General features: G+C 42.0%; 1 protein-coding gene across 1 annotated transcript; it reads left to right on the top strand.

Annotated features, from left to right (window-relative positions):
- Nucleotides 1-10,199: 10,199 nt before the first annotated feature.
- On the top strand, nucleotides 10,200-17,011 carry FFAR4 (free fatty acid receptor 4). Its single transcript, XM_052799737.1, has 3 exons — nucleotides 10,200-11,025; nucleotides 12,010-12,138; nucleotides 15,950-17,011. Exons 1-3 carry the CDS (start codon nucleotides 10,492-10,494, stop codon nucleotides 16,355-16,357), a joined length of 1,071 nt encoding a protein of 356 aa, XP_052655697.1. The 5' UTR covers nucleotides 10,200-10,491; the 3' UTR covers nucleotides 16,358-17,011.
- Nucleotides 17,012-17,111: the final 100 nt, after the last annotated feature.

Genomic DNA, 17,111 nt, shown 5'->3' with positions numbered 1-17,111 from the left:
TAAACTACTTTTGGAAGTTTAAGTTAGTTGTCTTTTAACAACACATTAATCAGCTAGTATTCTATTCCCAGTTGTATACTTAGCATAGTTTCTGCAAAAGGAAATTCTGATCTTTTATGTATTATAGATGAAATAAGATTGCCTGCTACAGGTCAGCACTCTTCAGTAGTTCTAAGGCTTTCTTAAATTAGCATAAAACACTTCCTCATTAGAAGCTGGTACTGTAAAGGGAGGCTCGTAAAGTTGATAATGTGATATCCTTTAAAAAGTTTTGTTCATTCCAGCACCTCTTCTGAACTTTAAAAATGCATTTAGTCCTACTGCTAAATATTAGGCCTAAGTACAAAAAACCCTTACTGATTAAATTTATATACATCATCAGTGTGGTACATGTTGAAAAATACCAAAATAACATTCTAGTGCATCAAAAGACCTATTCTGAAGGCAGAACCACAAATATTGTCATCATTTACATATGACTAACTATAAAACTCCAACTCCATGAAGCATGTGGATTGTATCATTGCTTTTTTTTCACCTTTCAGAAGCTACAAAGGAGTCTAAGACTGAAAATTATTTTTTATCTTAAAATTAAATGAATAAGAAAAAGGTCTGCTGCTCCTCTCTTGTTATATGCAGGAAAGAGAGGTTTGTGCCTAATGAGCTCATCTTAATGCTGAGATTTAGCTGTAAGTTTAATGTTTTGTAAGGCAGGAAGTAATTAAAAAATTGCTGTTATTTCAAGCACTGTGCATTTACAATTTCAGTAGTGGGGGTTTTTTTGGTTTTTTTTTTTAAAGTTATGTCCATTTCAAGTAATTGAATTTCAGCCTAGCAGAAATTCTATAAAGTCTGCATCATTTGAAGATGTTGGTATAGGGAAGCTTCTGGATTAATACAAGGGTTCACTACTACTAGCATATTTATAAATCCTGGCTTACACATACAGTGTTCTTTATAAACAGCAAGGGAATTAAGTGGTTTTGATGCAATGTGGTGTGGTTGGAAAGACAGCTAAACTCTGCATAACAACTGACTTTTTTTACACAAGGACAGCTGCTTGTGCAGTAATAACTGAAAGATGGCTCTGTTGTTTTTCTTATGTCAAATAGATCAACTTCTAATCACTTACTTGCTTGTGCAGCTTTCTCTCTTACTCCTGGTTTTGATAACCATTTTTCACAGTTATTTGCCATGTGCCAATAATTGTACTACAGATGTTTAGGCAAATTATACAATAAAGCACTTTAATTATGCAGATAAAAAGTGGCAGGGAGGTGTAGTGCTGCTTATGCTGTAAAAGAACCATGCTGAACAGCACAAATACTTAGAGACAACAGGATGTCACTGTTTACCTGGCAAAGAACACTAATGTAAATGGTGCAGGATCTTCAAGAAAACTAGAGGGAATGTTGTTCTTGTGGTATCTCTGTAACAAAGCAGAGATAGGTGGGAGTTTACAAGTGATGAAAACGTAGCAGTAGAGGAGCTCTAGGCATTTCCATTTTAATCTGGAAATCAACCTGTCTATTAGTTTCCGTATCTTGTAATCTGATTGAACTGTTAAGATTACAGTAACAGTTGTGCCTATGGTTTTTACCTTAAAAATGATAAGCAATTATCTTTGTCATACAAGAAAGATACAGTATAAATAGTAATACAAGCTACATTATGTACAGTGGGACTACGCAACTCAGAATACTCCTTGCAGCATTTCTAAATCCCTTCCTTTCTCTAATTTGGAAAACGTGACAGAAATAGGTAGCAAAGTGGTACTTCCTGCAGTAAGGGATGGTCCTGCTGAAATTCTCTGGGTGTTAAAAGTATGGCCATATTGTCAGTATGGGTGTCTGTTTGGGTTATTTTCAAGGCAGCCATGTGGAGTAAGGCAGCTGCATATCTTCCCAGGGAAGGGCAGTGTAAGACCTCTTTGAAGTCACCTGCACAGCGAGCAATTGTGTCGGAGAATTCTGCAGTGTAGGTGGGATTTTAAAAGGTGGGGAAGGAAATAAAAGTGTGATGCCTAACAAGGAAGAAGAGAAGCCAAAGAATTTTAGACCAAATCAACCTAACTTCAATTCCTGGAAAAAATCCACTGGCATAGAACCAGCAATGGGAATCAGGTCACATGTCCCCAGTTTTCTTAACTGAGCAAGTCCTGTGTACAGGGAAAAAGCAAAAGATGTGCTAATGTGGGCCTTTTGTTTCAAATGCCAGTTTCATAGCAATGTAGGGAAATATAATTATTTCCTCTAGTCTATACAATGGGTGGCACAACTGGCTGAAAAGCTGCATTACATAATTAAGTATCAATAATTTATAGCCCTAAGAACATAAGTGCAGTGAAAAATGTATCTTTGTTCTGACCCACATGGCCAGAACATATAGTGTCTCTGACAAGCAGCCTAAAGTGGATGCTTAGCATATAGCCTAAGGATAGGTGATGCATATGTGGGACCTTCTAATAATCTCAAGCTTTAAGAGCCAGGTGTGGTTCCCATGTGTTAGTACCTCTCTAGAGGTACTAGAATGGCTAGAATGGATTTCTCTTCTAGCCTCCCCTTAAGCCCATTTTAAAACATGAAATGATTAACTAACAATAATGTATTAGACAATTCCATGGCAGTCTGTCTGATTCCAAAACTATTTCTATTTTCATAAGTGATGCAGATGCTACTAGAGTACACATAAAATCTGAGACACTCCAAGGTAGGAACTGAGAGGTCTTTAGAGGACAGCAGGAATTTTCAATTTATCAACACCAATGATCTGAAATAAATAGGATGAAGTACTACATGTAAGAATAATCAACTACTAAACCCCCAAATAAATAGTATGACAGTGTATCAGCTCCTCCAGAAAGTTTCTTGGGATTACAATAAACAGAAACTTGAACATGACTCAATATCCCACCTGCATGATTTTGCAACAGTTTTACAACATGATGAATAAACAGACTCTTACATGTTTTACACGTAAGCTTTCATTTCTAGTCAATACAGGTGAGACTTTTAGCTGGAATACTACGTCCAATTTTGAGTATTGTACTTCAGGAACAATTTAGACTAATGTGAATGTAGGAGAAGTCTTTCAGATTTCTGATCAAATTCATGAAAGAATCAGGGTTATGCAGTCTAGAAAAGACCATGAAGAAAAATGACAAAATTTCAGAAAGAGAAAAGAAATAGTGTCTTCCTATGCTCAGTGAGAAGTGTAATAAGCTCAAAATCGCAACAGGAGAAATTTTGACAAAAGGAAAATCTTTCTGGTGGTTGGAATAAATGTGCAGTGAAACACATCGCTTATGGAGGCTGCAAAATCTCTACCACTGGAGATTTACAGGGACACTTATGTAACTATATAAACCATTCCTGACAGGTGAGTCTGCCTTGGGTCAGGGACATCAGCCAGATGATTTCTCACAGTCCCCTGAAGCCCTATTTTTAATGACATTTATAGACCTGCAAACAACACACTGTAAGATTTAAATAAAAAAAAAAAGCAGGTAAAACAATGGTTGTTCTGCACTGACTCTTCGTGTTATTTCACTCCATGCAAAATCAGTAGCTACTGCACCAGAAGTCCAACTTCGTCTTGTTTCTCAACTGGAAAATTATTGGCATTCCTATGTCTGTATAAGCTTCTAGTCTGAGCAGACGAAGCCATTTAAAATCAGTATTTGCACTCATGCATCACAACCCTGCTGTAAAACAAGATAAACGACCCAAGTGCAACTTGATGTCACTTAATTCCCTAGTGTTGGGAACTGCCTTGTTCCCACATTGTTTTAACAAAGAGTGCTGTGGTGTCCAGTTCTTTGGCATTTGGGGAGTTTGGGCTCCCCTCCACAGGGTGGCCAGGAACAGGATTCAGGAAGCCAGCATATTGAGTGGGAGCCACCCAAGCCAGCCAGTGAGAAACATGACTCTTCAAGAAAGACTAGGTGCACAGAAAGGAGGTGCTGTTGAGGATTCACAAATGTAAGTTCTCTTCTAGCATTAGCTGCTTATGACAAATGAGTCTCTTCTTGCAAAAAAAAGCAGACTTCAAACAGGACACATATCCACGAAGAGAGACCTCCCCTTACACCCAGTCCCCCTTCAGACCTGGAACAGAGCTCCCCACCAGTAGTCAGGAGCATACATTCATTTTGCTGTCTGTCTGACCAACCAGAAGTTTAAGTATTTCATTCTGAATTAATAGTTTCAAAAAGAGAGAGCAAGGTAAGGTGCCCCAGAATATCCTGTAAGAAACAAGCCTAGGACCTTTTCATATTGATATCGAGCTGGCTGCTTGATGACAGAAGTGCAACCAGGTTTAATTTCCCTGATCAACTCAAAACTGGTGAATGAGCACATTGCGTCACACAGTGTATCACACTTGGTTTGCCTGGGCTCAGCACAGTTGTGCTAAAGGCATCTTCAACATTGCTCTGATCGTAGCTCACTGCATGGCTCATGGGAAGGCTTAGGTCCAACCTGCAATGTGTGGGGTGCAAAAGGGACCAGGAGAAATGCTGATATTATGGCTCTTTATGTGTCAAGAAACACTGTACAGGGCAAATCTCTGGCAATATCACCACAGAGCTGTCACATTAATTTTATCAATTCATCAAGTGTGATCTAGTCAATATTATCTCACTTAACTAGACAGAAAACTATACAGCCTAATTCAGGCATCCATGCCTTCTGGACATGGTTTATGAGAAGCTCTAAGTCACATCTCTTTAATCATCTCATATTAAATTATAATGCAACCAGACCCCAAACAGCCACTGATAATGAAAAACATGAACAGTGTGGGAAATAACATGATTTAGCATTACACTTGGGAAGTCAGAAGGGTTTACAGCAGAATTTAAAGCGTTATCTGTACTTTCTCTCATTGGTGTTGCAAGAATGATTTTTCTATTTCGCCAGCCCTAGGTTAATGCTAGCTAAGCACAAGCCTTGTCTTCCAATACGGACAGATTTTCTTTGCAGCAGACAGGCACTCTGGAGACCTTATTTCAGAAATGCCTGACTTTTTTAAAAGTAAAGCTTTTATCCTGATTCCGACCTGAAGAACCCTTGTTGCTCTCAACAAGCCTACTCTTCTGAGATGAGACATAAGGGAAAGCAAGCAAGCTAATTCTCCTTAAACCTCATGAACAAGAGCATTCTCTAATCGCTGGGTTCTTGAATATGAGGGAAAGCGATGACTTCTGTGATCTCTGCACTGTGTGCAACCCAGTGGACCACTATGTTCAGGGAATGTCTGAGTACACTTCATGAGTAAGAAAGGTTGGTGACAAGTTTTGTTTGTAAATCCTTCAGAGGCACATCATAGTATTTGCTTTGATGGCTCTGCATCAAAGCTCATCAGCAGGAATGAAACTTTATGCACACCTGAAAGTTAGCAAAGATCCAGTGGCACTTAAATATCAGACTATAATTCTCCATGTGAATCTCACTCAGGGGCTCAGTTCTTTGGTGGGAGTGTTCTACCAGATCCTGCAATGTCCAAATGAACCATTCTGATACCCTATATTCACTGATAAACTCCCTAAATCCATGGGGTAGATGTGTCTAAGTGTAATACAGTATCTAAAACTAAGAAACAACCTCATTTAGTTAGAACAGTCTAGCTGGATCTGAGTCACCCTGGTGAAGCTTGGTTAGCATGCAGCCTAACAGAGATCATGACCTTCCTGTTACATGGATTACGTACTTAAATTTGCAGTTGGTTCAGAGAGAAATCCCTCCCTTACTGTAAGTCAGTCATAAGGAAATTGTTCAATATTGCTGTTGGCAAAACTTCTGGTGGTCTTGATGACAAAAAACTGATCCAGCTCTTATTAGAAAATACATCTACTGAGAGTATTACCAGCAGCTCTGCTTTTGACTGAGGCATCGGTCAGTAATGCTGCTGCTACAGCGTGAAACTACAGAGCCACTGGCACATACCCCAGGAAGCATGCCAGCTTCTGACGGATACTGACCACAGGAAAATGAGACTCCCCAGAAGAAACAGTGACTTGCTCACTCCCCAGAAGAAACAGGGACTAGTTATTGACATGATCACACAGATCCACAGAAGCATCTGGTACTTTCAGTGGACACTTGATTGGGTCAGCTTGCTACTATATGAAAACAAACAGATGCATTTATATTTGCACTACAAGTTTAAAGGTGTCCCTCAGACACTGGTGTAAATGCTTCAGCTCACTGATACAAAAGTATACAGTGGGTGAGCAGTCAGAAAACTTCCTAAAAAGCAAACTAAATCAAAACATTTGTATTTGAAACAAACTTTACAATGGCATAACTTCTAAGCACATGTCCTGGTTTCAGCTGGGATAGAGTTAATTTTCTTCCTAGTAGCTGGTATAGTGTTATGTCTTGGATTCAGTATGAGAAGAATGTTGATAACACACTGATGTTTTCAGTTGTTGCTACGTAGTGTTTAGACTAAGTCAAGGATTGTTCAGCTTCTCATGCCCAGCCAGCAAGAAGGCTGGAGGGGCACAAGAAGTTGGGAGGGGACACAGCCACGACAGCTGACCCAAACTGGCCAAAGGGATATTCCATACCATGTGATGTCATGCCCAGTATATAAACTGGGGGGAGTTGGCCTGGGGGGGATCTCTGCTTGGGAACTAACTGGGCATCGGTTGGCAAGTGGTGAGAAATTGCATTGTGCATCACTTGTTTTGTATATTCCAATCCTTTTATTATTATTATTATTATTATTATTATTATTATTGTAATTTTATTATTGTTATTATTATAATTATTATTTTCTTCCTTTCTGTTCTATTAAACTGTTCTTAACTCAACCCATGAGTTTCGCCTTTTTCCTTCCAATTCTCTCCCCCATCCCACTGGGTGGGGGGGAGTGAGTGAGTGGCTGTGTGGTGCTTAGTTGCTGGCTGAGGTTAAACCATGACAGCACAGAATTAATAGTGTCTAGAAGCAGAACAGCTGCAGTATGGTATGTAAAAGCAAAAATGAAAATAGAAAGCTAACCTTTGTTGCAACTTATGCTAAAACCCTTATTATATAGACACAGTTTGTGTCACCTACAAGCTTGGAACCTCTTTTGTGAAGACAAAGAGTCAATGTTTCTAATGCAATCAATTCAAATCACTTAGCAAACATTAAATATGCAATACATCTGTTATAGAAGTCAGTACTATTTACTCATTGTGATACAGGTGCATGAAAATAGACCCAAAGACTTAAACACCAATCTACATGCAAGAGGAAGCAAAAATGAGGCAAAAAACATTTACTAGGTCATGTCCAAAAGGAACAAGAATCCCCATCTCCCAGAATCACCTAGCCCAAGAGGTCCCTCTCTCTGGGAATATTTCTTATGCTCAAGAAATAAATAAGCTGAACTATCCCCATCTGTTGTGACAGTTCATGGTTGTCAGGGGAACAATCTGAAAAGCAGAGCTTGACTTACGGTATCAGTTAACACAGACCTTATCTGCCATAGGGAAGGCAAAGACTCAGGCTTTCATTCAGAATGAAAAAAAAAAAACCACAAAAAAGGAAAGATTTTTCCCCACTAGGCTAGCTAACCAGCTCCACAGAGGTCCCCGCAACTTTCATTTAACCTAGAACAATGAAATCTGAGTTGATTTCATGTTTCACCACTTCTGAGCATAAAAGAGCACATAGGTTGAAAAAATGATAGGTTAAGCAATCGTAACAGGTTACCAAGCATTCTGTTAATCACTTCCTTGTCATAAGCATATGTGGAGCATATACTGCACACAGCATCCACCTATTACAGTAATGCCAGAATAGCTCTGTTGAGGTTATGATTCCTCCCTTCCTCAGATTTCACATTGTGATGGTTGCTATGATTGTAGCTACCCAACAGCAAACACAGCTTCTGTACTTCACGGGAGGAAAAATAAAACTATTTTTTTAGATAATGGATCCATTAGACCCATGATTAATCAGACTGGTTTTGTTCCTGCAAGGAGCTCCCACTCATTTGGTAAAACCCCATGGAAATGTGCATGTTTCTTCACACCTCTGCTGTCCCCAGGCACAGGATTTTGTACACAGGTCAGTGTGAAGCTCACTCACTAATAGCATACTAAAAGCAGCATTTTGCTTTGGTTCTTCTGAGCAAACAACAGGCTTATGCCAAGTAAGTAAGGTTCTCATTCACACCTAAGGACCAAAGCTAAAGGTGATCCTTTCTAAAGAAGATCAAGGGTCTATCCAGATACTTCCACACATCATCTCATTTTCAAACCTTCTGCTCCTCTATGGCATTCCTTTCCTCCCTGACTGAAAATATCTTCATTTCTTCAGTAATGCTGCTTTGGGTGTTCTCTCCCTATTTTCCTTCCCCCATTCTATTTCAAACATGTTTCCTTTACCCTGAATTGATAGGATCAGTTTCTAATTTCATTTTCCACTAATGCCAAAGGGGCTAAAGATTTCACACATAACACAATTTGCATTTATCTGTGCTACCACTTCCAGTTGCCCCCCACCCGTCCTGTTAATGCCTTCCACGCTTTCACACAGGTACAACCAGACTTCTAACAATGGCTCTTTCCCAATCCAAGCCTCTATTCAGAGCTGACCATGTCACCGCTACTGCCAGCTGCCCAGAACTTCAGGGCTAGTTTGTCAGCTTGTATAAAGTCCCAGAACCTGTGAGGTTATGGCAACTGGAAGGTATTTGCTGTATTTCAAGATTTGCTAATCATTTTATAGAATCAGTCCATAGCAGAGCCAACATAAATTGTGGCTAGATATGTCAAGCTTTGATCATAAATAAGAATAATCATCCTCAGCAGTAGGATTTTTTTTACCTCAGTATTAAATTTGCTGAAACTTTTGCAATATGGGCGCAGAGTTTTTTCTCCCAGCAAATGATGTAGAATAAAATATGTTTCAAGACACTTGCTAGTCACTTGTGTTGCTGGCTGCCAAAAAAATAATCTTTGCAAGTTTTCTTATTGCCTTCATTGGAGTTCATAGCAGCTACCCACTTAACAGCGAGTCTGCCCACATTTCACACGGTCAAAGAAATCAGCAGGAATTAGTAGGAGCATCTCATCCACCTGTTTAAGCTGTCCTGCAAACTCCCTGTTTGATGAGACAGCATAGATAGTTAGAACCACTTACAGCTCAAGAGAAAACATGCTAATTAAAATCAAGGTAAATTCTGCACTGGCAAAGATGTGGGAAGCATTCCAGGAAAGATCTCACTGTTGTCATTCCTCATTAGGAGATCGTCCCTTAGAAGGACCAAGTTTCTGGAATCCCCACTAATCTGGAATCCCCACTAATGCCATTGTGTAAGCAGTTGATGGCAGGGTCACGCCCAGGGTACCACAGAAGCACCGCCCGGTCACCTGGTCCCATTGGCACATCGGTTTGTAGTAACTCTCACCTAATCAAAAGGTGTAGCTCCATACGGCCAAGCCTGTAACTGCACCCTTAAGTACCTACACTGTCACTGAGTCAAACAAATTCATCCAGAGCCATCCAAAGTCATACAGCTGTTCACATACTTTATGAAAACATTTTAACTTCTTTTATGAGGCATTATCTGCTCATCTGTGATGATTTATGCACTTCACTCCCAGTCCATTTGTAAATAATCTGTAATGAAGTGTGTAAGCGGAAAGGCCTACTTTCATTTACAATTTGAGCAACTGCTTTCAGGAATTGAAGTCCAGAGAACAGATGGTATTTTCTAGGTATGCCTTAATTCACCAGGCTTCTTCAGCAAGAACTCATAACACACGCAGGTAAGACTCTGAATCAACTTAGTAAACAGATCCCAGAAATCAAGACAGTGACACTTCCCCTCCACACCGGACCACAGTTAGCACAAGCAATGCACAGGACTGCTGTTTCCAAACGCCACTATCAAGACATGAGGCGATAGGTAAATTCCTCTTTTTTACCTTAGAGCAGCGCTGGTTATCCCGGGCTCCAGAGAAGAGCTCTCGGAGCAGTCTGACGGCCATCCCTCTGTTTTAAGCCAGGCACACATCCCCGGCGGAGGGCAGCAGCCTGTGCGGCCTCCCCGGGTCACCGGCGCCCCGAGGGCCTGCCTGTAGAGCAGGCCCGGCGCTGGAGGAGGTGGCCAGGCTTGGGTCCCCCACCATGGAGGTGCCAGTGCACTGACCCACACCCTCCCCAGGGAGGTGTCAGGCAGCCCCGCTCGCCCCCGGCCCCTCGTTGCCTCCCCACGCACAGCGGCCTCGCCTTTGTGCGAGCCGCACTGTGTTTACCCTCCCACTTCCTTGTTCCACTCCAGCGCGAGGGCCATAAACCGCCCAGCTGGCACAGCCGAGCCCTTGGCGGCAGGGGCAGGAGGAAGAGGAGGGAGGGGGATGGCGGCCAGCCCCCTGCTCCGTGCCGGGAGGGCACCCCGGCTGCCGCCGTGGTGGTTGGGAGCACAGCCCTTCCCCTAGGGCTGGCGCCGCTGCCCGCGGTGGGTCTCTCATGCCCACTGGCCACCCCCATGCCGGGGTCGGGGGGCGCACCGGGGGGGAACAGGACCTACTTCCCCTTCTTCTCAGACTTCAGGGGCCGCAACGTGACAGCCCTGCGCGTTGGCGAGTCGTCCGCCCTGGCCTCCATCTTCCTGCTGGCCTTGGTGGGAAACGTCTGGGGCATCTGCCTGCTGGTGCGGCGGCGGCACCGGCTGTGCGCCGCCAACTGCCTTGTCCTCAACCTCTTCTGTGCCGACCTGCTCTTCATCACCGCCATCCCCTTCATCGCCGCCGTGCGCTGGACCGAGTCCTGGGTGTTGGGCGACGTCGTCTGCCACATGCTTTTCTACGTGGTGAGCCTCAGCGGCACCGTCGTCATCCTCTCCCTCTCGGCCGTCAGCCTGGAGCGCGTCGTCAGCATCGCCCGGCTGCGCCACGCCGCCTTCCGCCGCCGCAAGGCGCTGGCTGCCGCCCTCCTCCTCATCTGGGGCTTCGCCGCCCTCGCCACCCTCCCGCTCTGCTGCTTCTTCACCGTGGTGCGGCTGCCCGCCGCCGCCGGCGAGGTGAGGGCGAGCGCCGGGGAGGGCCGGCCCGCAGGGCGGCCGCTCCCGCAGGCGCAGGGCGCTGGGCGGCCGGGGCCGCGCCGGGGGAGAGCGGGCGCCGGGGGAGAGCGGGCGCCGGGGGAGAGCGGGCGCCGGGGGAGAGCGGGCGCCGGGGGAGAGCGGGCGCCGGGGGAGAGCGGGCGCCGGGGGAGAGCGGGCGCCGGGGGAGAGCGGGCGCCGGGGGAGAGCGGGCGCCCGGAGGCGGCAGGAGGCGGGCGCGGGGCCGGCCGGCGGGGAAGGCTCGTCCGCCTCTGTCAGCGAGGGGAGACTACTGCTGGGGAGCGGTCAGCGCTCCGTGTTGCGGGCAGGTGCCGAGGTTGTGCCCGGAGGAGCGGCCGGAGCTCCCCCCGGCAGGGCAGCCTGGGAGACCCGCGCCCGCTGCCGCCGTCGGCAGCGCCGCCGTCCCCTCCCGTCCCGCTCCGCCGGCGGGCCCTCCCTTTAGGGATGAAATGGGCGTCCGCTGGGATGTTTTTGCGTTCCCCAGTGCGGCTAGGAAATCCCCTCTTCAGCACACTTCCACCTTACCGAGGGATCAGCGTCCTGGGAGAGCTGCCCAGCGCATGCGGCAGCCTCTGTACAGAATGGCCGTGCACTGATTTTTCTGCCTAGTATTTTGAAATGAGTACAAAAGTACACCCAACATAGCACTCAAATACATGATTAAGTTTAAGGTCTGTAAGTTTCAATTTTAAAGTTGTCGTTAGCATTTGATGTGAAATTTATGGCAATATTTAGATTGTGGGCAACACATCGATTTGTAATTGTATGGGCTTTTAAAACCATGGAGTAATACATTAATTGAACATCTGCTCTGTTTGAGTAGAAAGTTTTCACAGGCTCGGTTTAGTCTGCAGCCATTTTCTCCGTAGGCATGGAGGGACATAAGGACAACTTTGTAGTAAAAATAATGGTACAATGTTAATTTTTTTCTTTATTTGTAAACAGGAGATTCAGATTTGCACCTTGGTTTGGCCCAGCATTGCAGGAGAAATAGTTTGGGATGTGACCTTTGCCATTGTTTTCTTTCTAATACCAGGATTAGTCATCGTCATCAGTTATTCCAAAATCTTACAGGTATGTTTTTCCTTTAAATTTTGTTGTAGAACAAAAAATAAAGTAAACAGTAACTCACTAGGCATCAACATATTGTCGCTGAATACAAATACATCTAAAGGGAATAGATATAATTTGCTCAGTAAATGGTAAGTATGTGATATAAAATGAGGCTCTGCAACCTGTACATAACAGCCTATATGTTTCAACTAAGAACATGCTTGAACAGCACATTACCAGAAGCCCAACACAAAGTTTGTCTTCATTTATATGTAGTATTTAATACAATTCTCCATTTACATGCTGTTCATATTTAAAGACTGTCAATCTCCTAAATGCTAAAAGGGTCAAGCATTTGAAGTAACTAAAAACTAGATGTTGCTTTCCTTGAGCCTAAACTCCAGAGTCACAAGGGATTTGTAAGAAAGCAAAGACAGGCAGGACTAGAAAAAATCCATCCCCTTTTAGATCTACTGATTTTCTGCATGCATTTTTAGTATACAGATCTCTTTAGATTACACTTACTCCTCCACAATTTCAAACTTTGGAAACAAAAACCGTAAATTAAACACTCTGCTCCCACTTTTTTTCTGAGTGGATGTTGTTTAACTGCTGAAATATAGGCCAGGAGACCAGGCACCACAGAGTTTTAGTCTATATTCTAGCAAGCATGATATTAGTTACCTAAATTCCTCTTAAAACATCTGATTTCTCACCCCTTTCTCTTTCAAAAACAGAGTGAGAAAGCACTAGAAATCTTCAAACTAGGTACTGCAGTGCCTAGTTTTTAGCAACTGCACCCAAAAGATTCTTGATTCCTGTATTAGGTAATTAAATTTCTCATACTATATGTAAGGAAGATGACAGGTTTTGGAAAGGAACCTCAAAATACAGATTATTGAGCATGGAATTAACTGATGAAATGCTGAGCACCCACGTGCTGTGGGTACATGCACCAGACCTGCACATAGATGTTTCAGTGAACCTAGGACCTAGAATCTGGGCTCTACATATACTTACCTATTGATCAGGCTTAAAATCATAGTCAAAATCGTCAGCTCTTAGTTTCTGTACACTCTATAAGCTCATTATAACCTTGAGGTAAATGCATTAGGTAAACTTCTTCTAGTGAAGTAAGGCACTTGCCATTTGCAACCTCATATTTGCTGTAGCCAAAGAACGTACAGTAACTCAGTGGGGAGTCTGAGCCCTTGGAAAGAACTGCAAAAAACTGCAGGCCAAGGAATGCCACAGTCCTTGGTCAGAGACTAGGACAGGAATGGCATTCCTCTTGTCCTTGCAGACTCCAGATTACAACAGGTGAATTTAGAAAACAAAATGGCACATAGGAAACTAGAAGCCCAAAAAAGTGTTTGGAATACTGGATTATAAAACAGCCCCATGCTGCCATGCTCATGTTTCTTTTCCAACTTGATAACATGGATGCTAAGATGCGTTACCATTTCTCCTGAACTGAAAAAGGAATGAGGCCCGTGGCAGGATCCCGTCTGTTATAATTGAATCTTCTCTCTCACACAGCTCTCCAGGAGGCAACTGGAACTCAGCTGGAGAATGTCTTAATCCCTGAGCCATTCCCAAGAGCAGATTCACTCTCACTTCGTGAGAATGCTCCATGATGCCAGTGCATACAGAGTACAATGCTCAGTGTTGCTGGAAGCAGTTCAAAGCATTCATGTATTCAAATAACATAGCATCTATGATGATGATGATTCACTACAGATATAAAACCTCAAATTTGTTAAAAAAATATACTCTACAAATGTATACTTCACAATTTAATCTGAAACTCAGTATTATTTTAATGTAACACTTCCCAGAAGCCTGGCAAAAATGACAGATTAGAAGCCATGATTTGTAATTAAGTTACTTGTTTTTGCACTGTTCCCCCTCTCAGGCAAGACTTAGGTAAGAGGCTGGAACTAGTAAAGACGTTCATGTTCTGAAAGTTACCTACTCATGTATGCATGATTTCTAAGTTCCTGGTTCTCAGCATGTGGTCCAGATGCCCACAATAGGTATCTAGATTCCTTGTACTAGGCAGACCAAAACAGGATCCAAAATGTATCACTGCCACCCCATTTCAGTTGAGCACTTCCTTAAGATGCAGTTGCGTCTTATTTACCACAGTACTGGTGATTCTTACATTCTTAGTTCTAAGCTGTGCAGCTCCAGCAGGAAAAATGGAGGGTACTTCTATGGGACAGGTACAAAGGTATCTGATGAGGACATTCTGTAGCCCTTTTGAACAGCGGAGGCTGAGGAGGGTACAGAACTTGGTTTTCCTACTTTTATATTATAAGTGGATATTAGTCCTTTGTATTTTCTGAAACCTTCATTCTTACTAAGGCAGGTTAGGTGCTCTCTAAGAACAACTCTTAGATTGGATTGTTTGGAGGAGTTAGCCTAGTTTCTGGATTCCAGATGGGTGCAGCAGAAGATCATCAGGCTGGAATAGTTTTACATCAGAATTCTCTGCCCTTTTTAGATCAGGGAAGCAGCTACTGAGACTGTCCCCTTCTCAGGCTCAGCAGCTGCTGAGAAGCCCATGTTTGGATCATGAGTTTTGATTTATACGCCTACATTCTGTTGAAATCTTTTGTAGATGTCTAAGTTCTTAATGAATATTTATTCTAGGCCATCTATCTCTGTGACAAATCCAGAAAACTGCAGAAAGAATGACAAATTACTCAATATATATAACCATTTTCATCCTAAGCTGAACCAGGAAGCTATTAAGTATTACTGGTATTAGTGTTATCCTTCCTTTGGTTGTTGCTGAAGGGAAATGTCACACATAAAAGTGGCAGGAAGAGTCTTACACCTTTTGACTTTCCTACTTAGACAGCAAATTGATCCAGACTTTTGAAAATACCTGTTCTTTACCCATGCAGGGGGTAAAATGGCATCTCAATTATTTAGCATAAATGTTTGTTTGCTAAATCTTTCAATTTTATTTTATTTGCATCAGATATGTGAAAGTAACAGACTTATCTGTGCTATGCCAACTTCAATGAAGACAGGGATGTAGAGCATGAGATTTAGAGTTTTCTGCAAGCCATTGGGATTCAATATTCTACTTAATGACAGATGATTCACACCCATGAATACTAGATTCCCAAACTACCCATAGTCTGGTTTATTACATCAGACAGTACTTTTACAAGACACAGATTTTCATAGTGACAAAAGGATCTGTAAGATTTCAGGTTAGTCCATAGAAAGCAATTCTGACTACTGACTGAAAAACTAGAAGTTTACACAAAACTTTACGTAAAATCCCATTCACTTTTAAAACATAACATGATTTAGTTACCGTAATAAATTTATGCTCCTTCTAATACCTACCTTGTAATATCAGCATGGCTGTAAGAGAATTGGATTGTATTCCTTCTTGCACATCAACAGGATTGTTAACTATGTTCCAGTTTGCATTTGTGAAAAAAATCAATGGGTTTATTTAGATAGAACAAATGAGGTCATAATTTGAAGTTAATGGGATTTCATGAGTAATTAAGGCTCTGTTTTATGCTGAAAAGTATTTATGGCTGGTAGAGAGCCATGAGGAGAACAACCAGCTTGACTAATATTGAGGTGAGTTCACTGCTGAGAGGAAAAAAAATTGCTAGTAAAGTGAGAACGTTTGAAATGGAACCATTGACAAAAAGTAAAAATGGAATCCTTCAATGCCTTTCTTGTAGTCACTTTTCAAAACAGAAACATCATGTGCCAAGATTTACTTTTACACTTGTAAAAATGCATTAATAATTCTTCTAGTTTTCAGTGAAAGTTACTTTCTTCTCTTTTACTGCAGATTACAAAAGCATCAAGAAGGAGTTTAAATGCTGGTTTAGCCTACTCAGAAAATCATCAGATTCGTGTTTCCCAGCAAGACTACAAACTATTCCGAGCCCTCTTTGTGTTGATGATCTCTTTCTTCATCATGTGGAGCCCAATTATAATAATTATTCTTTTAATTTTAGTCCAGAACTACAAACAAGATTTAAATATTTTGCCATCAGTTTTCTTCTGGATAGTATTATTCACTTTCGCCAACTCTGCTGTCAATCCAATTTTGTATAATGTTGCCCATTTGAGACGTAAATGTCAGGAAATTCTTCTCTGTTGTACAGGGAACCCTGTAAGGCATGGGGCTGGTACAGAAACCACTGCAAGAAGAAGTAACCATGAACAACCAAATTTGTCTTTCATTACCAGATAATTATTTAAAGTCTGAGCTGTGCCACACTTTGAATGTTAATGTCTACACTATCCCAGGTTGAACAGGTCACTATGTTATAGTATTATATGCCAGAGAAGGAGAAAACCCGCTAAATCTGTATTTTTAATTCCTGCAGGTAAAATTCTCTTGACTTCAATGCTTTGCCTCAGTAAGATTTGGACAATTTAATCCAATGGATTGAATTCTCCACTTACACTGAAATAAACAGGAATATGGCAGTGAACTTGGTGAATGTAAAATAGTTGAAATAAGTATTTACCAGATGAATTAATTTCTATGAGGGTACATTTTCAGTTGGCATAAATGTCATTAAATTTAATGAAGTTACAGTGAATCTATATCAAGAGGGCACCTGATCAATTTTTAGTCTTTATCTTCTACTGACTAAGAGATCAACTTTCTAGTGAAAGTGTACATCCTCAGAAAGTATCTGCTCTTTTTTTTAATCCCATTTAAATAAGGCACTTGATTATACACTTAGATAACTGACTGCCTGAACATAGGTTTGAGGAGACTAACCAATTTTGTGCAGGAAACAAGATGATAAACATGTATTATCACCAAGTGAATGACCAGTTTGGTTCCATCTCAGATTAGAAATATGGACATGATGCCTGTTAATTTATAAATAAAGAATAAATAAATAAATGTTTACTTGTCCTGTGTAAAATAGTTCTTTTAAAAAGATGTGTATTTTTTATGTCTTCAGTAGTCATGTAATAAAGTTAATCAG

Source organism: Harpia harpyja, chromosome 10 (assembly GCF_026419915.1).
Source record: "Harpia harpyja isolate bHarHar1 chromosome 10, bHarHar1 primary haplotype, whole genome shotgun sequence".
In the NCBI taxonomy this organism is placed as follows: Eukaryota; Metazoa; Chordata; class Aves; order Accipitriformes; family Accipitridae; genus Harpia; species Harpia harpyja.
Note: the sequence above shows the minus strand (reverse complement) of the source record. Positions and strands in the feature narration are given on the sequence as shown.